The 27,767-nt window shown below is 37.5% G+C and overlaps 1 protein-coding gene across 3 annotated transcripts in view; it reads right to left on the bottom strand.

Moving 5' to 3' along the window:
- The window catches only part of CDKAL1 (CDK5 regulatory subunit associated protein 1 like 1), a 383,001-nt gene that overhangs the window by 215,778 nt on the left and 139,456 nt on the right, over nt 1-27,767 (bottom strand). For all 3 annotated transcript variants that reach the window (XM_066189290.1, XM_066189285.1, XM_066189298.1), the window contains one exon: nt 24,985-25,105. In XM_066189290.1, coding sequence (XP_066045387.1) covers nt 24,985-25,105 — 121 coding nt within the window. The remainder of the gene's footprint in view (nt 1-24,984; nt 25,106-27,767) is intronic.

Genomic DNA, 27,767 nt, shown 5'->3' with positions numbered 1-27,767 from the left:
CAAACTGAGCATCATCAACACTTTGGTAAAGTGCCTAAAATTTTCTTGTAGACCTAGGTAACAGTGGGAGTTCACAACGTTTAGCTAGTATGTGCTCACGTTGTGCATTATAATAACCAGACTCCTCATTTTCAAAACAGTAATATTCTTCATATAACACACATTTAACATAAAAGGCTCCCCCTTACAGATGGAAATAATTATGAATCAGGATGCTTATGGCACAGCAGAAAAATAAAGACTTGCCTTCAGTGGTACTAATCAGTGGATTTCAGCAGCAGACGAACATGAGAGTGCAGACATGAGGGACAAAATCCTGGTTCCTCTTAATGGGACATCTGCCAGAAGTTTAGTCAAGACAAGATTCCACCCTCAGATATGAAGAGTATAAAATGTCTTGCATTCAAGGATCAGAAAACAGCTCAATTACAGAGTGTGATGAGCCATTAGTGCACATATCACCCAAATTCAATGTGACTGATCAAGACCATGCATTTGTGAGCAAGATGGGAGAGGCGGATGCTGCAATGGTGTCATATGATAGAAGATCTCTGCTACTCTGCAGGTGGTTAGACCTGGGGAAGTGCTCCTTCAGTATCTGGAATAATCCAGTAAACTCCTGCTTGCTCCTGAGGTGGTCTATCAAATTGGAAATCGGCATAAAATCGTTAATCACAATTCAGACTAAACACTAATATTTGCCTTCATGAGATCTGACTAGATATATATATTGAAGATTTTATGAAGTTCGCCCTATTAAAAAAAAAAAAAATCTGCCAGTACTGCAGTGCCAATGACCCCCCTGGCACATTACATCAGTACAAACATGGAAAGATAGCTCATCACTGTCTCCCACACCATTTCTCTGCACCTACCACCAGACTTCATCAGGTGATCTCAACAGCTCCAGGCCAAGAATATTTTGTATTAAAACTATGGTTTTCCTGAAAGTGGAACATTATTTGCTTGTTTCAAAACACAGATTAGAGAAGAGATTTATGCTTTTATAAGATACTTTTATCTTAGTTTCTATCAAATGTAATGTTGACAAAAATGCTCTGCAGTATGACTACAGAGAAAACTCCCTTTGCAGGCTTGACAGAGCAAAAGAAATACCCAAAATACCTACTCTCAACAGGTGAAAAGATGGACACTAGTCACAAATTAATCATCAAAAGCTAACAGAATTCTACAAAAGTTTTTCTGCTTAGAATACCAAGTTTTGAAAACCTAACAACACTTACACTACACTTAGAGTTAAATATACTATATTATAGAATTAAATGCCAGTAATACTTCTCAGCATCCTACCTCTATGAACTCTACTTTTTTGCTTCCAAAATATCTATAATGGATCAGGGGGAAAAAAAAATAGTTCACAGGAAAATAGGAGAGGGAAAAAAAAAAAAAAAAAAAAAAAAAGCATGCCTTTAATGCCTGAGCTGTTTTCAGGAAACTATTCTTATTGCTTGAAGTTTGTACACTTTACAACAAAGCTTTTCAACCAGTAATGACAGGGAATATAATTTCCTGACAAATATTTGGAGCATGAGAGGTTGTTTTCACTTTAGAAATATTCAGGATTTAAAATCCTTTTGAAACAGTGTGAAGCAATTTCTCATAAAGGCTAATTAGTCTAAGCAGCAAACCACATTATTACAGAAATACTGTTTCTGGTATCCCAGCTTGTTCAGACTGAGCTTGGACACCAGCCACAGGTACACACATGCACTTGAGGTTACAACATTTTTGATATGGTAAGAACAGGACTTGTCTGAACTTATCTTTGTAGCCAAGTATTTTAGAGATATGCTGTGATAAAGGTTCTCTGAAAGTGCAATGCCAGCCTAAAAAGTCTCTCAAAAGAGTTTTAGCAGAAAATGGTATGACCCTTCAAGTAATACTATAAAACACATGGAACGCTGCACATATTTTTCTTGAAGTATCATACAACCATGAGATGCTGTTTTTTAATTCTGCTACTCATGCCATGCTCAGCAAAATGGCAAGAAAGTGCATTAAATTTTGTTCTTCTAAAGACCTTTGAAACCAGTGTTTTATTTGGTAATGTCTCACTAGTTACTAATCAAAAGGAATTTGGAGAGAAGGCAGCTCCATTGGTTTGATAAGTCATAATACAATTTAATTTTGCACTTTAAATATTTGCATTTTCTGAAACTGAATTCCTACAGTCAAGTGCAGGTGATTCAGAGGTCACAGCTGTGTAGTTATATCATCTACATTCACCTGGCTCACTTCAAGGCCAATGATTTAACATCAAGTGCATCAACGGTACTTTTCAAAGTTTGTCTAAAGAACTTGATTAATTACTCTGGCCACACGGTTTTGCGACTGAATTAATGTATTAAGGCATTCTAAATTGATATTACAAGATAAAATGTCCCATTGCTAAAGTGCTCATATCTGTGTTCCCCATCCTGACCCAAAACAGTGCAGGGCTTGATGCTTACTGGAACCTGCAATGTTTTTTTTCTCTGCAATTCAAACTAAAGCCCTATGATTCACAGAGACATGAGTTATTTTAGAAGTATTTCCAAATAGCTGCTTTGCCATGTAGAACTCAGCTTTGGGGGCAGATCAAGACAGGCGTTAATATCAAGAAAGCGACTCAGCTAAAACAGCACAGGTAGACAAATGAGGTTCTGTGGTTGCACGGAACAGAAAATGCCATGGCATTGTAACTACAAGTCATCAATTCTTTCAGCACTTCATAAACCACAACAATATTTAGAAGATGATAATTCCTGGTCTCAGTCAAATACTAGTAATGAAGGGGGTAGAAATGAAGAGCTATGGCAGAAAAATCTCAGATAAAAAAGATGCTTTCTTAGAAATCTGCTCACAGCTAATCCCAGAGACACAGTGGCATTACAGCCCAACACCACTTTATCACCATGCATAAGGAACTGTTACTCTCAGATCCCTCCTAATGAACAGCAGTGGCTGGAAAACAAACTCTGAGGACAGGATTCTTGGAGACCTGCTTTAATTTATAAAGTTGCAGAAGGCTGTGACTTGACAACTGCCTTAGTATTTAAAGCAACAAATAGTATAATTGTATTTAAAACATTCTGCTGGGGTGAAGATGACTTAGCAATAAAATATTCTACTGGGGGGAAGATGACTGAGCAAAACTTACACAGAAAGTGCTGTAAAACACAATTGGCTTAGTAACAAACAATTTCAAAAGCTTTTAAAAATTGAGCTTTCAAAGTTTTTAGTGAAATACTACTGCTTAAATTAAAATTGTGATTTTTTTTTTTTTTTTTAGGGGTGCGAGTGTGTATAATGAGCACATCTGAAGTTCTGTTTCAGGAATGAAGCATTTCAGCAGATCTCTATGACTGGAAGAAGGCTCAAGGGAGTCAAGTGTCCTTCTATAACCAATCCACTTCATTTACCATGCATCTTCACAACATTAGCAGCTCCTGAATCACCCCACAGAAAACATGGTTGAAAAGTAGACCACTGCCTGTGATAAGAGCTATTGTTTCTACTTCCTGAATGGCTTTTGGGACAGACCCTTTTAGAGTGGTGAAATCTCACAGGAAACATTAGGCTGCAGTTAATTCTGTAACATACAGCAGGTACCACAAAGATTCTTGGGATAAAAGGTATTGTTTTTGTACTGGTCAAAACATCCTGGTGTAAAAAAGTTACATTTCAGCAGCACTAAAACTACCAGGCTTAATTTAGACTTTATCTGAGATTGCCATCAGACCAATTTCTGAAAAAGCATTTGTGAAATGTGTGTGGGAAAGTGGATCTGAATTGTCTGGGTAAAATAGTGGAAGTAACTGCATAATAAAAACAAACTCACACTTATAATCTAATGATGCCTATATAATTTAAGTCAAAGCTACAAGGCACTTATATAGCTTGAGTCACAAGATATCAATATAACCAGATAAATTTATATAACCTGATATCAATATAACCTAAATCTTGATTTTATATATCTTCATAACCTGAATCGTAGCCTTTTATACCTATAAAACCTAATATAAATAACTTTTTATACAATGTAATGGCTAGTATATGGTTAACTAGTTGCTTAATGCTGAATAGACAAAAAAAAAAAAAAAAAAACCCTCACCAAGTGGATAACTTTAGAGATAGTTAAGTATAGTACTACTGAGAAAATGTAAAGCCAATAAGCCACAAAATAAAGAATCTAGACCACTTAAGACCAGACAGACCAAGGAACACCATAACTGCACATGCTCTGAAGACAAAGTTGAAAAGTTCAGCTGCAAAGAAGACCTTGGAAGCCATCATCAAAGACCCCTGATGACCCCCGAAATGGGGAGGCACAAGCACAGTGTAAAAGAACTATCTAGTAACCATGAGATCATTCAATGTAAATTAGTTCCAGCACATATGTGATGATGTTGTAGTGACACAGTAACACTGAACAATACTTAGTGTATAAATATACCACAGCACTTCACAAAGGTGGGTGACTCAGCTGAAGAAATCCCTGTCACCCCCAGCACTGCAATAAACAAATACCTGCTCCATAGACATTGATCAATGGGGATTTATTCCCAGCCTATCTTTCCAGCATCACTAGAAAGAATCCCTTCCCAGTGATTGCATCCACACAAAGCTTTTTGCCTCAAAATGTCCTACTGGTTGTGGTAGCAGTAGGACTGTTAGAAACTCCAGTAGGGACAAGGATTTAAGCAATTAATAGTATGCTGTTGCTCCCAAATGTCATTTCTATCTTGCAATAAAATTGGTAGTCTTGCTAGGAAATAAAGGCATCTGATACAGATACAGTAGATAGAGACATGCTTCAAATACACCCTCTTCCCTATGCATTACTTTGTCAATGTAAAATGAAAGAAGGCCACACATTTAAACACTAATTGCCCAATTCTAAATCTCAGATTTCTCAAGCAATTTAATGGACTGATTTAAACAGTTTTTCTTATAAGATGCATGGACTGATTTCATTTAAAAACAGAAATTTAAACCAGGGCCCTTATGTTTGTCTTTAAGAGTCTCCAAAGGGATTTTCAGAAGCAAATTAATGCCCTTTTTGCACAGTTACAGAGCTGAGTCAGTCAGACCATGGACAAAACTTTCTTATTTAACAAACAGTTATAATTTTTTTTCATTATTTTGTAATGCTATTGTTTGAATGTATTTAACTATGTTTTGCAGAATTTAAAACTAGTGACAGCACAGAAAAACAGGAAACTGTAGTTTGTCATTACTAATGATCATCAACTTATCCATCTGCTTTACTTCTCTAAAAATCGCCAATTCTAATGATTCCTCACATCTTTTATTCTACTTTATGGTGGTGTTTTTTTTTTTTTCCCTGCCATTTTCTTAACTTTTCCTCTTGTCTTGCATTTGGCGACCTGTATGCTTGTAACTCTCCTGCAGTATCCTCACATCCCAGTGACTGGAATGGTTTGACATTCATCCAAGCTAGTTGGCCAGTCTTTGTATGCTTTGATTTCCTCTTTAACTACTCAAGTCTGTGGTGAGCCTGAAACTTTTCCAGTTCAATTGCTGCCAGCTCTGAGAGAAACTATAATTTGCTAGCCTTTTTGTTTGTTTGTTTGGGGGGGGGGGGGGGGGGGGGGTTTATTTGTTTGTTTTTTCTTGCAAAGCACTAAGATGGACAACCACCTTTAAGACTTAAGATGATGATTTTTTTTTTGCCTGGTCACCTCCATTGCAACTCAGATAGTCACAGTCAGTCATTTAAAAGAAAATTGGAAAGACTATTACTAAAGCACTTAATGCATAAATCAGAGCATTAAAAACAGGCCACAGAACCTCGTGGGGATTCAGGATCTAAACAGCCTTCTAGACATCACAGGCTGGAAAATACACAAGAGGCAGCTCTAGTCATCCAAAGCAAGACTTAACAATAAAAAGGAATGGACAGACAAAACACAAAGTAGCTCAGCAATTCAGTTGTTTACAGGCCTTAGTCAATACTCAAATAGAAGTTTTTTTCATATTTCCACATCTCCATCTGGTTACAACATTATCTTTGCAATGGCTGGCTTGAACTATTTTTTCAGCTTCAACCAAGTTCTTTAAAAGACCCAGCCTTTTGGATAAAGAGGGGTTTTGCAGGATGTGCCTATGGACTGTTGAACAGACCCAACAAGCCAGTGTAGCAAGGAACACAAACTAGTTACTTCCCTGTAGGAATGCTTTCACAAATATGGTTGATGCCATCATACTACAAGATGTCTATAGACATGTTTATAGATGCTTTTATAGACATGGGCTAAATAGTCATTTTCCTTGAGAGGCTGAGTTGTCTGAAGAAAGACATGAACTGACCTTGCTTTCTACAAAGAGGTGGTGTGGTGACTGACCCTGCAGGATGGGGAAAACTGGGGATGTCATGTGTCTTAATTATTTTTTATTATTTTTGACTTGCAAGGCTCCTCTAGAATCTGTAAAGTCAAACTTCTGCGACATAGACTGAATAAATGTTCAACAGAGTGGATTAAAAATGGGCTGGACTACTGGGATGTGGTGAGCAGTGCAAAGTCTAACTGGTGGCTGGTTAGTATTGGTGCTCTTCAGGGACTCACTGATGCTGGGGACACTCCAATCTCCCAACTTTATTAGCAGTATAGGTGAAGGGATGTGACATATCTGCAGGAAATCTAAAAGTGGAGGGCAGGAAGATTACTTCCCATGCTGGAAGGTGGGTTTGCTATTCAGAGGGATGCCAGTAGCCTGGACAAAGGGGCTAACAGGAATCCTGTGAAGAAAACTGGCTTCTTTCTTGTGGGGATGAGGAGCTCTTACTGTGGTCTACAAACAGATGATGGGAGCATACAAGGAAGGCACAGCCAGGCCGTTGTTGGAGGTTCAAGGTCTCAGGATTAGAAACAACAGACATGACTTGTAAAACAGGAAAATACCATTAGACCAAAGGAAGTATTTTACCACGACAACCATCAAGTACTGGAACAAGCTGCACCACAACTGATCTCATCTCTTTGAGACCCTGGAACCTATTCCTTCCAAGAGACTAAGGACTTCCGCTGCTCCAGGCTTATGTCTGTGTCCAGGTTATGCTTGTGTTCACATGTATGAGTATGAGCAGATGTGTGCCCATAATTTAGTTCCCTAAATGAAGGAGTATATTTGTGCCTCTCCATATTCCTTTGAAACGTTCAAATCTACTCAAAATGTAAAGAAGTCTTACCAAAAACAAAACACAGGGTTAAATTTATTCATTTTGTTGTGAGTTACATATGGCCATATTTTAACTTCTGAATTCACTCAACTTGAATTCATACTAAAATCCTAAACTCTACTCTGCAAACGCACCTTTACTACATGTAAAAGAAAAGGATGGGGGGGGGGGGGGGGGGGAAGGACCTGAATATATTGAAAAAAAAAACAAAGAAAATCCCCCCCAGTGAGCAGATGTTCATTAAGCTGTTATGTGTGCTCATGTCTAAGACAGTTTATGTAAACTGTAGAATCAAACTTTCCTGTCTCACAAGACTGGATGGAGATAGGTGTCTAAGCTTTGCTTCACACAGCATCCCTTTGGAAAATAAAGCCATTCAGCTCCCCTAGACTAAAATTAAAAAGCCACTGTATTAACTGAGTATTTAGGGTATTACTCTCATAATTTCACTTCAAAAGAGAACTTCACTTTTCCCCACATATTGTTTGCATCAGAAAATAATTGAGCATACAATAAATATTCAACAACAGTCATAAAATATTCCACATATACATAAGACATATCATAAATCCTAAACTCCTAAAGAAAGAAGAGTAGGAAGACAGCAGAGACCAGAGTTTTAAGTGGATATAGGTAGAGCAATATTACCATTGAGACCTAACTAGCAGTAAGTGCTATTGAAAAGAATAAACATAAATCAAACTGAAAGAAAGTAGGTTTTAGATAAGATATAAGGATTAAATTCTTCACTGTGAGGGTGGTGGTGCATTGGAACATGGTCCCAGGGAAGTTCTGGATGCCCCACACCCTTTTGTGTTCAAGGCCAGGTTGGATAGCCCTTTGAGCAACCCGGTCTAGTGGGAAGGTGTCCCTGAGGATGGCAGGGGGAGTTGGATCAAGGTGATCCTTAAGGCTCAACCCAAACCATTCTGTGATTGTAGCTCTCTACTTTGTTTAACTGACGTTTGTTTTATTAAGAGGTATGGCTTCACTCCTATATTTGACTTTACCAGTACACTCAAAGAAACAACGCTCAAAAATACGTAAGCTGCTGGAATGAACCAGCAATACAGGAAGAGGGCCTAGTTTAAGGATGACAATTCCTATTACAGTCTCTGCAGTAAGTTCAACAGCTGTCTGAACCACAAAGAATGGCTGTGTTACATTTTAGCTGCTTAAAAAGTGTCTGCACAGCAGCCTGACTTGCAGCACAGATGCAGGGGTTGTAAAATGAGTGTGTGAGTGAAAGATTTACAGGAGAAAGGAACCTAAACAAACAAGCTTGTACAAGCTTGTTTGGGGCTTTCACATACACAAATCTCTAAACTTGGAGTACATTCCCTGTTCCCACAAAAAAACCCTGCTGGGTTAGGATTTTAACATTTCTACGAAACACTTTTGAGACCAGCTCCAGATACAGCAAGACACCCTGCAAACCTACAAACTGCAGACACAAGCCAACAAGCACAACATTATCATACTCCTTGTCTTCAAGCAAAATGGCCAAGCCTAGAGAAGACATCACTTCTAAGCCTTTAGTAGGAATCAAAGGTTATTTACGTGCTTACAGTGTTCTTGGTGAACACACAAGCTGAGCTATTTTCTCTCCATTGCACAAAACTGTCCTTTAGACTATTCCTAAATGCAAAACAAAAACAGTATCTCAAAAGCTATTACATTTTATTTTACTGAAGAATTACAATATACCTAAGGCAAAAGATCGAAGTTCCAATATGCATTTGACTAGTTATAAATCACTGCACCATTTTAGCCATACTTAAAATTTTAAAATGTATCTCATAGATAGTTTTGAAAAGAAAAAATAAATTCTAGAAAATCAGCTAAAAATCATAACTTACGGAAAAAACCCCATCTGCACCAATAATAAAGGGAGTTCTTCTTTAAGCTCTTTAACAAATGATCTAAACCAAACTGTTAGAACAGAGGAATGTGAATGGCTAAACAAACCCTTCAGTAAACATCCCCCAGCTGCAGTTTTCAGCCTAATACTAAGTAAAAACGTGGAGACTCCATCTACCTTCTGCAAAACGATTAAACTTCAGAAGGAAAGCAACATTATATGACATACATGACTCACAAACCATAGTCACTGCAAACAAAAAAAAAAACCCAGACATTTATCTCTTAAAAACAGAAAAGACATCAGGACTGGCACCAGTCTGCAATACAAGAAAGAGCATGTGATACTTAGACACTTGTGTATTAGTTTAAAAATAAGCTAGATAAGCATGTGATGAGTGACAATTTTGTACTTGACCTTTGCTTTAATAGCTCCTTCTCAAAAAGTCCACACAGACATCAACAGAACTCCTAAAAAAAAAAAAAAAAAAGGCTAAAACCTTACATCTCATCCAGTGTCTTGAAAATAAACCCTAAAACCAAAATTCTACATAGAAAAATAAAAAACGTATGATTTGAAGGACAAATTCAGAAAAAATATTTTTCCTTTAAAAAGCATTGAGGTCTTCTTGTAAATCAAGCTGATGAAATTCAACATGTTAAGTTACACAGACAGAAGCTTGGGGTGTATATTTCCAGTGGGAATATTTCACTCTGCCTAGCAGGCAAGGAATTTGGAAATAAGAGTTCCTCTTTCCTGAGGCTGACCAGGCCTACAGGATTGCACAGGAAATTCTTTTAAGTCAGGAAATGAGGATGCATTCTGCATGGGACAAGAAATCCTTACTTTAGGGTACTACTTTCTAAAGTGTGAAACCACAACATTTACCTTGGAGTAAGGGTCCCTGCCAGCATTAAGCAAGTCCATTATTATCCATAGTGTTTGTATTTAAATCCTTGTGAGTTTTTCTGTTGCTGTTTATATTTATTTAAAATAACCCAGAATCACAGAGTGGTTGAGGTGGGAAGGGACCTCTGGAGATCATCTAGTGCAAGCCCTCACTGCTCAAAGCAGCAGCAACCAGAGTAGGTCCAGATGGCTTTTGATTATCCCTAAGCATGGAAACTTCGCACCCTCTGGGCAACCTCTGCTAGAGCTCAACCAGTCCACTGTAAAATAAGATTTTTCTTACATTTAAATAAAATGTCTTATACTTTCATCTGTGCCCCCTACCTCTTGTTCTGTCCCTGGAGAGTACTGAGAACAGGCTGGCCCTGTCCTCCTTATGCACATACATGCACACACTGAAAAGTTCACCTTCACAGCCCTTTCACTGGGCCTACTCCAGTCTCTTTATCTCTCTCGTATCAGAGAGTTCCAGCCTTGACCAGGGCTGAGCAGAGCAGAAGGATCATCTCCCTCCACCTCTGGAGACACTCCGCTCAGTGCAGCCTGAGAGGCTGTTGGCCACCTTTGCTGGCTCATGTCTATCAAGCACTTTTTTGTGTGTGAAAAGAAGCCTTAAAAATATGGTTTGCCCATTTTAAACTGAAAGTAAGGAGATGTATGGCACAGAGTTTCATATATTAGGCCTAAACCTAGTTTTGTGCTTTACCTAAATATATATGGTGGTGTCAGTGGTGATACTAAGCAAAGCTTTCAGAAGCAAAGCTGTTAACCACACTCCTAATAGTACAACATTCTTTAAGGCTTCTTTCTTCACTTACATTTAGTGTATTCAAGATACAGAGTAAAGACTTAAGAGTCCCCAGCCACTCCTAATGTAGACTAAATCTCCCTTAAAAAGGGCAACCAAGGGTAATTCTGAAAAGAGGAATTAATAATTACAATTAATCATCAAAAGAGGTAAAAGATTTAAAAACTGAATTTTCATTTACCACCACCCCTCTAAGAGTAACCCCTCTTTATCCTGAAGTCAAAACCAAATATGGCAACATCAGAGGAAATCTCTTACTGCTTAAAAAAGTCAGACAACTAAACTCCATTTGTAGGGGTAAAACCTGTTTTAAGTAACACTGACACAATCCCACCAACAGGCACTCTGGTTTCTTGATTCCCTGGGAATGATATGCAAACAGGAAAGCACCAGCTTTCAGACTTGCAGTTGTGTCTGCAAGAAAGGACATTAACAAGAATCACACACAAAGCTCCACTTTCATCATGCCAGGACTATTTCTTTTGGATTCACATTCGTGCTACACAGGACAAGATCAGTCCCTGAAGATGTAAATAAGCCAAAGGAAAAAAAAAAAACAGATTAAACAGATGTCTAAAGACCTGTCTCCATCACATGATGATATACATAACTTAATATTACACTGCTAACTATAACTGTCAAATTTAGGCTCATTCCACATAGACCTTTCATGTCTGGAACGACGGTTTATGCAAACACAAGTCAGGAGCTCCACCAAACACCTGACATACTGATGTAAACTGTTACTTTGGGGAATTTTATCTACCAATACACTTCATAGGGACAGAGAGAAACACCTGATCTTAATTTTCTAGACACAGTTGTTGGTGAGCACTTGACTGAAGCCTCCTGTACATCTTGCCATACATCAGGGCAGAAGGGAATACAGAACACTTGTACAAGCCTGACTCCACACGCCTCAGCAGAACTAGCATGCTGAAAGAAGTTACAGAACTACCTTTTGTTGTGGTGTAAATATGGATCTAAGATCTTATTTTACCACCTTTTTTTCTTCCTCTCAATTGAGTCTGGTCTTAAGAAAAACAAGGATAGCAACTTGAACAAGGGAACTAACGGGTGATCTCTGTAAAGAGAGAAGGAGCGTGTGAAGATCATCTCTAGTCAGGGAATTACCCAGTTTAGTTAATTCCAAACATAACTATTAATAGTTGAGGTGGAACCAACTCCAGGCACTTCTCAAATCTTCACTTCTGCATTTGTATTTCTCTACTTGGAAAAAAAAACCCGAACATCTTTTAGGGAAAAACCCAAAACAGAATCGTTTTCCATACTCTCCCATAATTGGTATCCAGTTGATAGAGAAAGTAATTACCTTTTGTGTGCCCTGACTTTGCAAGTCTCCCCCAAACTAGCACAGTACTGTTGCACAGAGCTCTGAAGCAAAGGAATCCAGAAATATCTCGGCATTTTTTGTGATCTGCTGAGTTTCTAAAGAAGCAACTTGCCCAGAAATAGATGGTCCTGAAAGGACATCAAACTCAGGAATTCAATCTCATTTGTACTAGTAGATGGTTAGTGAAAAAAACACGTGTGGTTTATTAAATTCGATTCATCTTGGTACAGTGGGAAAAAAACTAAAACATCTAGTCAAAAGAAAATTTGAAGCGAATATTTCAACAGGTTTTGTTAAGACTCCTTGTTGGAAAAAATTTTTTGTGCCCACAAAAATTTACCATAAATTGCCTAAATTGCACAGCTGAGGATAGGAGACCCTTCAAGTGCCTCTTTCAAACTTATTTATTCTTGGTGTAAACACTAACTCTTCTAACATGTATCTTGTAGTAAAACAAAAGGAGGAAGAACACAGAAATCTGCTCTAAGCATCTTACTTTTTTTTTAGTATCTGAAGCACAAATAAAACTATTACTCAATTCAGTGTAACTTGTTTTTGCAATTGGGAATTTGATCAAGAATGACAGTCAAGAAGAATAATACAGAAAATATCCAAATTTTGAGACTCTTCAATAACATTAACAGATAAAGAAATAACAGAGATAATGTAAATTATCTAAAAAATAAATACTTTGTAAGCTAACAGGTTAAAAACTCACAGCTTATTTGAACTTTAGCATAAATATCAGAATTGAAGAGGTTTTTTTTTTTCCTTTCCCATATAAATAAGCCATATAAAGATACTATCCTACACAAAACACTCAAAATAATGTTAATAATCTTGGAACACGTTACATTGGTTTTCATGCCATCTATTATCTTCCAAGTATGGTCTTAATATTCAACTTTCCATTAAGTATTTGCCAGGATTTTTTTTAAAAGTACCTTTTCTTCAGTGATTTTGCTCCTATATTCCATACTGATGATCACAGTTTAAATGCTCTGTTCCTCCTTATTTTTCAAATCTCACAAATTCATACATGTAAATGAGATTATCATAAACACATGCCTTGCATACTTGATAGGTAATGCAAAATAATTTTTTTTTTGAAGCCCATATGTCTTGTCCATGGAAAACTCTTTTTCCAATAAAACTCTCTCTAGGTCAAGTCTAAGAACAAATTCAATCACAAGACATTTCCTAAATCTGATCCTTATTTTTATATCTCCCTTAACACACTTCCCTCTCAGGTCTCCAAAAAAATTCCACCTTGACTTGAAAGGGCACAAGAGACACTTCAGTCAGACCCTTTGACAAGATGTTTTCATTTTTGGTGACATTTAAGACATCATAGTGATGCCAGCAAAATATGTTGGTTGTAATGTTAGGCAACTAAAAGTTACCCAATTCTGCTGATGAGCAGGAAAGGCATGAGCACTTAGCTTTAAACACTTAGGTTGTATAACACTTTAAAAAAATAGGCCACTAAACCACCCAGAACTAGGAGTACATAAAAGCCCAGGCATTCCTCATACTAACATTCAGCAAGACAGTATTTCTGGAAAACAATGGATTCTCTAGTGGTTGTCTTGTTTTTCTAGTTTAGGGTTTTTTATGTGAAAAGTTGGGACTAAAGGCAACACAATATCAATTGTAAGTTTGACATAGGAGCTTATTTCTCAGTCTTTAATGTAATCTGAGAAATGAATAAAGTGTTTCTCAGTATTTTTTCCATATTTCCCTTAGGAAAAACGTATGTGGGTGTTAAGAGAAGGGACGCAGATGAATGCACTGCTCAACAGGGAGGAATTAATCTCCAACCTCAGAGAGCATACTGATGTCAGAATTACGGATATATGAAATTGCAAACAACTTCTAAACGATCTCTTCTCAGACAGACTACAAAATGCAGCTTGTTGTATGATCCAAAACCACTTCTGGAAGTAAGCATCTGCCAGAGAGGCAGGCAGGAAGTTTCCTTACGACACTCTTGTGCTAACCTGTAATCAGGTTCCAGGATGTTAAAGCGGTCTCATCTTCTGAATCAGCCTTCAAAATAATCAGGAATGTGGCACTGAAAGGAATGAGCTAAAAGTGCAGGAAACCATATATCATAGCTACACAAAGCAAAATCAAGTTTAGCTCCCCCCTACCACTCTTAGCCTTTCCCCAAGCAGTTAAATTGAAAACTGGGGCTTGTGTTAAACTCCGGTGATCTTCCTCCTGGGTGAACAGAGTCACAGAGCTGCGCAGTGTGGGAAGCCACCTAGTGACAGAGGAGCACAAATATGCCTGGAGCTGCCCAAAGTTTTAACGAGATGACGCAGTTGGAGCATGTGATTACCACTGTTTTTCTCACTGACTTGCAAGTTGTGTGGTATACTAGAGTTTAGAGAATTGCACAGTGATTTCTGGCAAGTTTTATGAGTCCTACTAAGTCTCGTAAATGAACTGTGAAATAGCAAATTTTCTCATGACAAGATGTACAAATGCAGAAGGAATTACATCAAAATGTGTAAGGGGAAGGTCTGATGTAAATTTTAAACTCATGGTGGCACTAAGCAGAAAAAGTTCAAATTTTTGAGGCTGAAAGGAAATAACCTAAGGGAGGCAAATGGGCAAAAATGGAAACAATCAAAACAATTTTCTTCTAACTTGATGCAGAAGTAATTCAGCAGACTTGAAAGAGGTAGTTTTCATGACCCAGAAAAAATAGCTGTAGAATTTACATGTACTTAACCAGTATTTTTCAAAAATTGAGAGCTCTCAAAGTAGCATGAACACAAAACACTGAACAGAAAGATTTCCAGGCCAGTAGTGTTCAGTGTGTACAAACAATGTCATAATGATTTTTGCCTATGGCGAAGAACTTTACCAACATGTACCTTCTGACTCCACTGAAAAACCTCACTGCATGAGAACTGCATATGACAGAATTATGAGAAGAGCCAAGTGGACAATGCAGATTTAGGTGTCACTTTACTTTGACATCATCAAATAGCACCACTGAAGCGACAGGCACAAAATCCAACATCATAATGACAGGAAAATTATAAATATGTGTTCCATTACATTCCAAAACAGGCAGACTTAGAATATAGTATGAAATTGCCAGTGTATGTCATTCTGAATAGCAGAATAAAGCCAAAGAAACAACTACTTACAGGAATAATTCTTAGGTGTCATATGTCAGCAAACTTAATGAAAGACTGGCCAAGCATTTCTTGGAAAGGACAAGATGCATGCTGTTCATTGAACACATGCTGCTCCCAGAGCCATTTTAACAACATTAAACAACAGCAACGAAAAATACAACCTGAGAAAGGAATACGAGTTTTTGGGTCGTACCACAAATGATGTCACAACTGCAGGTATTTGATGTACTAATGAGAGAAGTCCTTTAAAGACTCTTTGAACTCTGCATTTTTTTTTTTTCCTCTCAAAATTACTCTTGGCAGAGGATCATGCTCTAATCCAAACAGGGAAAGTAAAGAAGCCCAGTTCAGGATTACTTTGTCATTGAAAAAGACAGCATGACATTAGAGAAATTCAGATCCTACAGCTAAGGGGTTTCACAAGTGCTGTACTTGAAATCCCAGGGATAGAACTGAAATTCAAAGAATTGAGTTCAAGCAGTGATGACTAAAAATGAGAAAGAAGTAGCATGGTAAAGAGTAACAGTGGCAGAAATCATGAAGGTATGTACAAAGCTGAAAAACAAGAGTCTAAAAGCATAAGAGAAAAAAAAAATTCTTACAGGCAAATACTTAGTGAAAAGTTTATATGCTAATTACACATTTAATACAGGTATGCAACAAACTTTTTATATATAAACATCTTCCTTTTTGTGAGGGATTATCTTGAATTCAAGACCATCTTCCTTTCAATGTTAGCATGGTGGCAGACATTTACTCTAGAGGAATCTGCAACACATCTACATCATATTCACTATTCATCAAAGCAATTTTGTGTAATACAAATCAACAAAAATGGCAGAAATACCATGGGCAACAGGAGGAGAAACTCAAGATATCAACAGCTTCCACCCTCCCAACAGCAGCAAGGAATTTATCATACTAAACTCCAGACAGTCCCACAAAGATGACCAGGCCTGATACTTCTGTGTGATGAGAAGGACCACAACTACATCCACCAAGAGAGAGAAAGGGGTACCTCCTCCTCCTGCCTTCAGCTGTTGATTTCCATGAGCAACTAACCTCTGTAAGTTGCACCAGCAGATGGAGGTTTTGGCGCTGAAGGAGGTACAAGTCCACCCCGCAAAATGAGCCACAGAAGAAAGAAACCAAGCTATTCAGGACGGAGGAAACAGCCCTCTCCTGGCTCAATCCACTTCCTTTTTTTCCTGCTTTCTTAAATGACCTGTCCACTTGTGCTGCTGAAGGAAACTACCTTGTAAAACACCACTTTTCTGCATGAGGAAGCACAGGTGAGCAGGGACATTCTCAGTGATGGGGACACAGGAACAAGACAGACACACAGAACAGAAATGACTACAAGGACAACAGCTGGTAAGATCAGAATGTGAGCCACACTGATACATCACCTCTTTATGATAAACAATACAATTTTCCCAAGTTTTCAGTGTAATTGCTACCATGAAGCAGCTAGTGATTTTGTAGCACTTTTTGTAGCAGACTATTACATATAATTTTATACTACTTCTAAAAAATTTATTTGTAATAATTGCAAGAAAATAGCAATAAAAAGAGAGAAATATTTCAGAGAGTGCCATCAATATGCTATTTAAATATCTAATTAAGAAATAATGACCTTAGATGTGAGTTACAGTAAGTTGCAGTGGAAAGAGACCTTGGGCAAAAAAGATTGTTAAGACTTTCTGTTGTAACAACTGGTTTTCCTTTTCCCTCAGTTACAGCAATGTGGTTTCTGCAAGTTTTGGACCACTAGCTTTCCAGATTTTATTATTAAAATTAAAATGCCTAGATACACACAACTATGGCATCCATAATTTTCATTGGAAATTGTTTTGTGAATTGTGCCAAAACAGAACAGATTGATACCTGTTACATGCACATTTGAAATACCTGCTTGGTGGACAGCAGAGCTAAAATCTAAACATATGAACATGCAAATGCTGATTAAAATATAAACAAAAAAGCCTGATGCAGAAGTTTCCTTCCAAAAACACATACAGTACCTTTCCAGACTTTCTACTTTTCCTGTTTCTGAGGGTAACTGATATGACAGGCTCTAGCAAGTCATCAGTGTTTGAGCTAAACAGTTATGAAAAGTGCCTATTTAAAATTTATAAGGTAAGGTAGGGCCAAAGTAATTCTATATAGCTTCATATTTCCTGGGGAGTTCACTCCAAGTGTCTTCCTTGAACTCCACTAGAAGTAAATACGTGTTCATGTAATATGTAATTATATACTAACTATATTGTTGTAATCCAAAAAAATACTATTTGGTCTCTCCAAGCATAATACTGAATGTAAATCAAAACATGTTTTCATCTTGTATTCTAAAAATCAGAATCTTCTTTTGACTTCAGCGTCACTTACATGAGTACCTTGAAAAGGAAAACATTAAAATATGGAAAATGTGTAAGTTATTAATAAACAAACTAAATCAGGTAAATTGAAGATGTGGAATTCATCCTTGTAAGTATTCAGTCAAAGATTTTTGCAAAATATGAACAGATTTGTAATTCAGACTCACTATTAATTCAAAATGGAGAGAGCAATATTTTAGAGGGCAACTTGAAAACATTGTGCCTTAGCTGGATAGATAAAAATATACAAGTAGTTGCCAAAACCACAAGTCTATCACTGTCAAACAGTAGGTGATCCAATTTTTCACATACCAGAAAGATTTTCATTTTCCATCTCTCTCTATATTTTTATCTGGAGATAACTTTGTACAAAGGAATAGATTTCAGTTCACAAGAGTAAACACAGAAAGCCGAAGAAATAGCTGTTCTGCTGAACTGATGAGATTATTACTGAAATATCCCACGAATTTCAGCACAGAAAGGCACTGGCTTCACATGCTCTCATATTTAAGCCACAACATCCTTATCTGAGAAATCAAAGACATTTTGATATAGTTTCAAGATGGTGACTCCAGAAAATTCATCCCTGTTACAAAGAAATCTGTGGTGACTGAACACACAAAGCATTTTCAGAGGTGGACTCACAGGTGTAGGTGAAGTTTGCTGAATGCCACAAAAAGGTAGAAATCTAGCTCAGCCAGTTCAACTAGCCAAAAATCAGTACAGGCAACACAGGTCACTGCAAGAGCTCAGGGATTTAACAGTCACAGTTAAGGCCTCTTTTTGTTTAACAAATAGCAATTTGTTACTGTAATTAGAAAAAAATCTAGTGAATGCTAGTAGATCTCTGTACTATGTTACTAAGTATTCATTTTAAATCTTTAAATTTAAAACTCTTTAGACTGGCTAGACCATATTCAAGCATAATTAGATGCATATTTCACTGACAAAATCCCGCAGTAGCATCCTAAAGTGTTCCCAAGGACTTCAGTATCTCTCAGTGGAGTAACTCATGCTGGCAAGGAATAAATACTGTTCTGACTGGACTCTACACATCTGTCAGTGTACTGGCAACGAACTGGAAGCAAAAATTGTCCCTCCATCAGAGCAGGTAAATAAAGACCTGTGTTTCTCCTTTTGATCTCTCTGTTGACATTATCCTCATTTTTGGGATTATGACACTGCCCTCCTTATATACTGCCGGCTGGGGAAGCCTACTGGTATTTCTTTTCTTCAGACATCTCACCCAAGTGCAGCAAAGACATGGAATATGATCTCCTTTTAATGGCAAAAGCAGCCTGAAATAGGTGTTGATTCAATGAAGACTACCTGTAGCAAAATGAATCTATGCATACTACCAAAAACTTTCCAGACCTCTTACCAGAGTTATTTTACCTTTTTTTCACAACCTAACACCTCACAGGTAGCTAGTCAATAAACATCAGAAGTAAGAAAGGAGAAAACCAGCTAATGCTGTGAAGTTTACATCTGGGAAAAGGTAACTGAATCAAATATTTCAGATAACAACATTTAAAAAATAGAGAGCTAAAAGCATTTCATTCAAGTTGATGACTTTTTTTTTTTGGCACAATTTAAAAAAAAACAAAACCAAAAATACCAAAACCCAAATTACCTACACTTTCATGGACATACAACTCCAGGGTATTTTGTACGTTCAAACTAAAGCGAATGCTGAAATTAAATATATCTAAAAATTAATACATGATCTCATACAAATTAAAGTGCAGTTCTTGGAGAAAATTCAATTCTCATACTCCCCAATATATAAACTGAAAAATCTGCTTACAACAGAAAATGATGACGAAATACAATTTGGACCTTTCACAATACATAACCAGGAAATATTCCTGTTTGGGAAAATCAGGATTGACAATAATAACTCTTTAGCTTCTTTTCAATGCTGAATTTCTGGTCACCAGATTAAATAAAACAAACTGAGATCTGTATATAAAACTACTTTCTTGTTTTTTTATTCTGCCAGATTCAGATTCTTTGGAAGCTTGGAAACATTTTGAATGACCACCACTAGATAACATGACTTAAAACACCCCTACAAAACTAGCAGGATGCATTATGCTTCTAAGCACTACTATGTATGCTCACTCTCAAACTTTGCTAGCAAGGGTTGTCCCATGAGGAAAACGGTTGCAGTTCATCAACAGAGTACCAAGCTTTAAGTGTTATGCTTTAATTAGCATTTAAGGCACAAAAGCAGATCTGAAAATCTTTTTGAGATTAATTAACATATTGGTCTTCTCTAAGATGGTGCAGCACTGCAGAATAATCTAGTCTAATACATGCATGTACATTGCTATGTTCCTTTTGATTTTGAATTCCCTGTTCAGTGTATTTTAATTCCTCTCTAGCCAGTCATATGAACAGTGTAATAACTTGCCTGCTCCATTAGGAGAGGTCGAAACTTCAAAAAGAATACAGAAAGCACTTCAGCAGACCTATTGGCAAATCCACCCACCAGTAAATTCTAGTGTGGGTTCATATTCAGGTGATATTACGCTCTTCTCATGCTTCCCAGGGCATCCAGAAAAAGCACAAATAAAGTCATATTTGAATGTCTGTGAGTGGTAATAAGGGAGTTCAAGTCATACCAACAACAAAGATACATGAGTAATAGTCCAAGCTACAAAGAAGATACAGGATTAATTAATATGTGGAAAAACAAGTCTCGATCCCATTAAAGAGAGCTGTCTATGTGGCTACATGGGTTATGAAACCGGCACTACTGAAGATGAGACCACAAGGAGAAAAAGATTTTTCCCTAGACCTAAATGAAGCTGTAATACAAAATGAATTTGAGAACATTTCTCTTTCTTACTTCAAATGAACGGAATAATCACATTAGGAGATCAGTTTAAAAATTTATGTCTTTTCTCCAAACAGCATTTAACACACTCTTCTACTACTATTACCAACTGGATTGTTCCAGTAAGATGATGACGTGTACAATATATGCATATGACATAAATAAAAGTGGAAGAGATTTAACCAAATGCCCTTAATTCAAAGTAGAAAATTATTTTGGAGTACAGGAACAAATCACTGTTTCTAGGTTCAGGTCTACTAGTATCACTGCAGAGTACACTAAGATTAAGACAGCTATTTGGGCCCTGGTTTTTAACTGCCTATGTTATAGAAAAAAAAACAAACAAAAAACTGATTTGAAAAACGTTTCTAAGTGTTTTCTAAGCAATAACAGAGAAAACAAACAATACAGGAAGAAAAGGTCACTCATTTCTTACAGGGAAATTACAGAGGCCAATCTACAGCTTGTATGGGATACTGGGATAGTAAAGGACCTCTTATGTGTCTGCATATGGAAAAATGAAGAGTCACTAACACATCTTTGCATGTCAGAGAAGTATGGTAAATCTCTTGTGCCTCCATTCCCGTAACTCACCATTAGTCTCTGCAAACATACTTGGAAACTCTGAAACAAATCACTCCTGGGACAGAAGCTTTTCTCTAGAGTCACAGTCTGTTGACAGAAGCCACCAACTGTCATGGTAATTTAAACAAATAGGTTGGATTTCTCAATGAGAAAAGAACAACCCTCAGGACAACCAAAATTAGTAGGAAAAAACTGTCCATTCCTTTAAAAAAAACCTAAGTAAAAGAAGTGCCAAACACTGAACAAGACACAGGTCTCTGTAAAGGCAGAACAACACCTTTTTAGGGACAAACATGCCGCTATGTAAAACCTCTGAGCTGGCTCTCGACTGACAGAAGTTGCACCTGATCATGGATGTTCCATACCTAGTGGGGGTTTGCTTCGGTTTAATTATTATTATTACAGACTGCACGGTGTAGTGGAGACACAATATGTCTGTCCCTTGATAGGACAGATACGATTTATGCAAGCAGCTGAGGACACTCATGTACAGCAGCAATCTGGGCAAAACAAACACAGAGGTGCATGTGCATATGTAGGCATGCATATGTGCTTGGACAAGTACAGAAAAAGTTCACAGCTACTATACAAGGACACAAGTTTTTGGGTCGGGAAAGTTCTTCCTCCATTTCTGAGAGAAGAATAAAATAAAAGAAGTCTCAAAGCAAAATTACCAAGTTTGACACCATCTTGAGTTAAGAAACTAAGACACAGATGTATGGGTATGAGAGATGTCTTAACAATCAGCATTTCTGGAGACTCCCAAAAATTAAGCGGTCCTTCTGAACCCTCAGAAGAATAATTCCAGCTGGCAGATGTCCATGCACATAAAGGAATTCATCCTACTGGAGAGGGAAAGGGGTTAATGCGAGCCATCGAAGACTCCAGTGCTTTGGGGAGGAGGGAATATGCATGCTCCAATAAGCCCTTTCTTCCCCCACAGAATTACAGAACAGGCCAAGGTTTCATTAAAACCCCAGCTGGAAATGGTAATTCAGCACCACCTGCCACAGCCCCGTGGGCACCCCCAGGCCCTCACTGACCTGCTCAGCCTCAGCTGCTGCCTCCACAGCCCAGTCTGCACCAGCAGCCCCACTGAAGCTCTGGCTTCTGTGCCCAGACCCGGCTTAAGCTTAAGTACCATGCCTGCCTCCAGTCCTGCACTCCTCTCCTCAGACCTGCATTATTTGTACTCTTCTCCCCAGGCCTGTCTCCATCTCATATCCTTTTGATCCACACTGGAGCCCCTGGACAGACCCAGGTTGTGGGTGACCATTTCACCACCCAGCCACATGGTGTGACTCTTAGGGCTGTCCTGTGCAGGGCTAAGAGTTTGATTCTATGACCCTTGTGGGTCCCTTCCAACACAGCACATTCTGTGATTATGGGATTTTCCATGTCTGGGGCTGCTCACGGGTCCTACTACCAGCCCCCAGCTTTGCAGCACCTCTCAGGCCCCATGGCACCAGGTGTCCTGTTGGTGTGGGCACTGACTGTGCTGGTGGCACCCTCACATCCCTTCTTGGCCTCCCTCACAGCGGAGGTCATGCTCATGCTGCTCCCAAGCACTATTGTTTAACAGTATCGGACAAACAATATTACAAAAGAGAAAATAGCTATTTTTAACAAAGTATTTTTTCACTATTTTAAGACCACCTAGTCAGATCCAAACTCACCTCTTAATAAACAGCACTGTATCAAAAACTAGTCTTCAAAGTTTTCTCCAGTCTCTACACAGAGAAAACTCAGGTCCAATGTGGTGCTGGTACTAAAAATTGACATAACCAGACTACTAAGGCAAAGCTGATAAAATTAGCAGTCAAATCACAGTGACTAATACATCTGTGTTGTCCTGTTCTTCGTTCATTACATTTTTATATTTTCAGAACCTGCTGAGACCTGCTGCATTTTAAAGCTATGCTTAGTTTTTCAAACCCACACCAATACACAAGAAAGTCACCTACGATACACAGCTGGAGAGGATGGGAAGGGGGAAGGGGAATAGAAAGACAGGAAAACCCAAGAATCTGTATTTCTGGAGAGGACAGCAGGCAATATAACATAGATTGAGACAGTAGTTAATTTAGATGTCTTATACAAATAACTTGTTTGTGGCTTTAAGAATGCTTTGGCCTTATCAACTCATATTTGAATTTCTTCTCCATGAAATAGATACATTTTTGTGGTTTCCAATATTTTTTTAATATTTTCTTATGGTAGAAAATAGATTTTAATTGACCTGATAACAGCAAGAACTACTACACAATGTAATTTTTGTTTGTAAACTATCAGGTTTTAAAGGAAAGGGTTTCTGAGAGTAACTTCTTAGGAGATGTTAACAGTCTGCAATTTGATCAATTTGGGAAGTAACTGTTTTTTCAAAAATCAGTAAAAAAATACAACTGTTCAAAATACATTAAACAAAAGTTTCAAATGGTGGCTACCCTCATCAGACATCTAATGCTAAGTGTATACACCCTACAGTACCCTTGTATTAACCTCTGTAATTAAACTAGTAATAATCTGATATTTGAAATAATAGTATTTCTAATTTTCTTATCTTAAATCCATTACTATACTTCAAAAGACATGAACAAGACCATAGCCCAATTAGCTTACAACCCTGACAATAGTTACAACTAGACAGATATTATAACATTAAACTGCGATAAATATAAATGGAAAAGGAAAATTTTACCATCTGAAAGTCAGACACAGCCAAATGTAAAAAAAAAAATGGTTTTTATCATGAAAAGGATTTTGATGGGCACAAACAAGACATTCACTAGAAAGAAAATAAGGTAAAGAATTTAGAACACTTGAAGTAACTACACTGAAAAGCTTATACCCAGGCTCCAAAATCCATGAACAAAACTGCAATTTAAAAAGGTATTACAATTCAGCAATATGACAAAATGTCACCCATATATTTCTGAGAAGTCAGAGGAAGAAAAAATAACCACCTTAAGCCTTGAACAGATATTCTGACCTAAACAGCATACTAGGTTTCACAGCAACTATGAAGGCCACATCACTAAAAGACAACCAAGTAAGAAAGAAGATAGTATCAAAACTCCTCTATGAAATGTTTATCAACGTGCTAATCTAAACTCAAAACTGAGATACACCACTTTCTAATTTTCATTCTAGACAGTAAGTTCACACCTACCTGGGATGCCAAGAGCAATGCATTTTAAATTTAACCACCAGGGAAATTACTACATAAGTTGGAGAAAATGGGAAAATCGGAAGCAGACTTGTGTGATTTTTGTTGTCCTGTTTTGTTTCTTTTTATCAATAAATTGACAAAATGGAAGGATACCAACTGGCATTGATAAAAGGAAAGCAGCAAGGGAAGGAAGATTAAAATAGAATTCCTCATAGTAGGAGTACAGAACAGAAAAATGCTTGTAGTCTCATGGGGAAATGGGCATCCAGAGTTGATTGACAGGAGAGAGTAGCTTGTTCAAAAGAATCTAAGAATGAAACATATACATGATGACTCTTTACAAACAGGTTAGAGAAGCAAGACAGAAATAACTGCATCTAATTCAGCCATTAATATATCTGGCCTGACAATCACACCAGACAGATCTTAATGACGTTTACAGATCATAATGAGTAACTAACAATATTCTGGAACTACCATCTTAGAAATCAAAAAAACATGGAGGGGGGAAAAAAAACCCTATAAATTCTCTCTTTGTAACCAAATAAGCAAGTATTTATTTTCCAAAATGAATCCAATTTAACATCTTAAACTACTTAAAAATGGTCATCCTGCCTCCTTCTGCGTAGCTTAGGAATGGTACACTAGACCTGCAGGAAGAGATAAAAGGAATTCCTCCACAGTGCTGAACGTTTTGTAAGCTGGAAGATTCTTACCCTGTATTGATGGAAATTATTTCTATCAGTGGATTCTTCCTAATCTTTGGCAAATCCAGGCGTGCTCCCCCTAAACGTTTTCCATTATCCTTTTTTTGACCCAGTAGTCTCACAGAATGACCTTCAAATTAAACAAAACAATGCAGTTATTACAAAGAACAAGTCTCATCATAGCTGTTTTGATTTCCTCTTCTTCAGAAGTAGTGTTTATATTTCAAAAACTGAAAATGAGAAGTAATAATATATTTCCACCAGCTGGAGCATTTAAAAAGAGATACTGACAGGTAAAATAAATCATCCTAAAATGAGCAAATTATTTCATCCAATTATCTTTTCACACTTGCATTTTCTGTTTTATATGATTAAAATTATCTAAGCAGTCTCATTTTCAGATTCTCTAGCAAATAACAACATAGCAATAATATTTAAATGAGTTGTATGGCAGGATCAAAAGATTGTTCCCAAAAATTTCGTTCAAACCTAAATTAGTAGGTGATAAACAGCTAAATACTTTTTTAGCTTATTATATGGAGAACCAACACATTTCAAGGTTACCTGACCGTGTAAGTGAGAAAGTGCTGCAAAGCATATCCTCACTTGTCCATGGCTAAGCTGACTACTAAGATTTGCACATATTCCTCCCACACCAGGACAACTGCAGGTCAGAAAACTGTCTCACAACTACTCTCCTGAAGTCATTAATACTCAGAGAGTAAACTACAAATAATTTCACCAACTGCCTACAACATCAGTCGTACCATGGCAAGTCCTATATTTACAGAGCGCAAATGACAGGGTACACTGATATTTTGAAGCAAGAACTAACAATGAAGAATCAAAACAATGGTGTGTATTAATGCAAAAGGTAGTCTTAAGTGTTCCCAAGTTCTAAGTCTAAGACTGTGTCATTTACACCAGAAAGCCTAGCATAGGCAGGTGAGAGACAGCAAGTGAAAGTTCATGTTAGATACATGAATAGAGTTGGAAAACAACTCAAATTGGCAAGAAGGGAAAGCACGTGTCTGTTGTACTTGGAAAGCTCCCTGATGGTAGACCTTACAGCTTCAATCCACCAAATATTTCAGGAAAGAAAAACCTAACTCTAAAATAGGATGTGAGTAAAATAGGGGTGAGAGGAATGCATGAAACTATAAAGTGCAAGTTGAGCTACATCCAGCACAGCAAAGCCTATGACCAATTCAAATCAATTAAAAGCTGTTACACTAAAGCTCCTAACTTATGTTACCAACAGCTATTTGCAAAACTAATTCCTTCATCAGTCAGAGCCCTTCTTCACCACCTGTTTTGAGGAGTCATAAACTAATTTTTGAATAATGTGGCATTCATGCTCTTAATTTATTTCCTTGATATGGCAACAACAGCCTAGAAAAAACCCAACTACTTCTAGAATAACATCTTCCTCAAATTTTTTAAAGATACATAAAAATTCTAAATCAAAAATGTGATCTAATTAACAAGTGAGCAGGACTGACCTGATAGCATAAAGGTTAATACCAATAGGAGACATAATAGTTAATACTGATAGAAGACATCATAATGTCAACAGGATAACAAAAGGCACTACTTCTGCAATTGCATTTGACAAAAATGTCATTACATCCTGTGGTCAATTTAGTAATATGGTGCTTGCGCTGCTAGCATTTGCTAAATCACTGACTTCTATCTTTTCCTTAGAATAACAGCAATATCCTTGTCTCACAGTTATTTTCTAATCTAATACTTCAGTGAGGAGCTGCAAGCATGGCACCATTTTACTTACTTGTATAACAAAAGTGAATGCCTTAAATCAGAAACAGAGAACATTCCTTTTTGTATTTCTTAATACTGTGGTTTATTTGGAAAATCCAGTTTATCAATTTTTTTAAATATTCTGCCACATTGCCATATTAAAGGTGTATTTGGATTTATGGCTGAAAATACAGTGGAACGATTCACAGCAGTCTTGAAAAAATCAGGCTTAACAACAAGTTACCCAAAACTTAAAATTCACGCACTTAGAATTGTTAACAATCCTTAAGTTTAAAAAACAAAATGAAAACAACAAACCACTAAATCAACCTGCCCCCCTCCCCAGGTAATATCTCAGAGTGCAGAATCAGGGAGGCCTCATCTCCTTAGAACACAGACCCTCACAAGGAGAAGTCCTGCAAGTTACTGCTCTCTAACAGGAATTTAGCTCATGCTCTCCCTTTCTCATACTGAGAGCATTACTCAAACAGGCAACCACCCCCAAAAACACCCCACAAGATTAGGCCATTCTCCAGATAGAATACAACTTAGAGGGAGAATAAAACTGAGCTTCTTCTATTGTCAGAGATTTCCTTTATTCAGGAAAGAAACCACAGCTCTGTGACCATCTCCCATGTGATCCACTGAATGCTAACACCCACCCCAACCCTGAGCCTGAGCTCAGGAAATCTGTGGCCTGGCAGTCAAGATCTGTGGCCTGCAGCTTATTCTCACATAAAATATACTTCCCATATTCCTCCTGAATGACACTGAAGTTCGAATTAATATGAGCCTTATAAGACCTCTGGAGTACTCAAGAATAACAACATGCCTGTTCTTTTCAGTCTAGACACCAGAGGCTAAAATAATGCCTCTAGTGGGAGATGACTATTAGCAGAGTGTTCAATGCTTCCAGAAAGCAAGCAGCACATGCACATCCAACTACTGTGACTTGTGTGGCAGGCACACTTAATTATTTTTCTTAAGAAGAAAACCCCCTCAATTGCAGTATTCATGACCTTAAATCCTCTTTT

This window comes from Chamaea fasciata, unplaced genomic scaffold (assembly GCF_029207755.1).
Source record: "Chamaea fasciata isolate MVZ Bird 193981 ecotype frontalis unplaced genomic scaffold, bChaFas1.0.hap1 SCAF_1, whole genome shotgun sequence".
Lineage (NCBI taxonomy): Eukaryota > Metazoa > Chordata > Aves > Passeriformes > Sylviidae > Chamaea > Chamaea fasciata.
The sequence above is the reverse complement of the archived record's forward strand: the minus strand, read 5'-3'. Positions and strand labels throughout refer to the sequence as shown.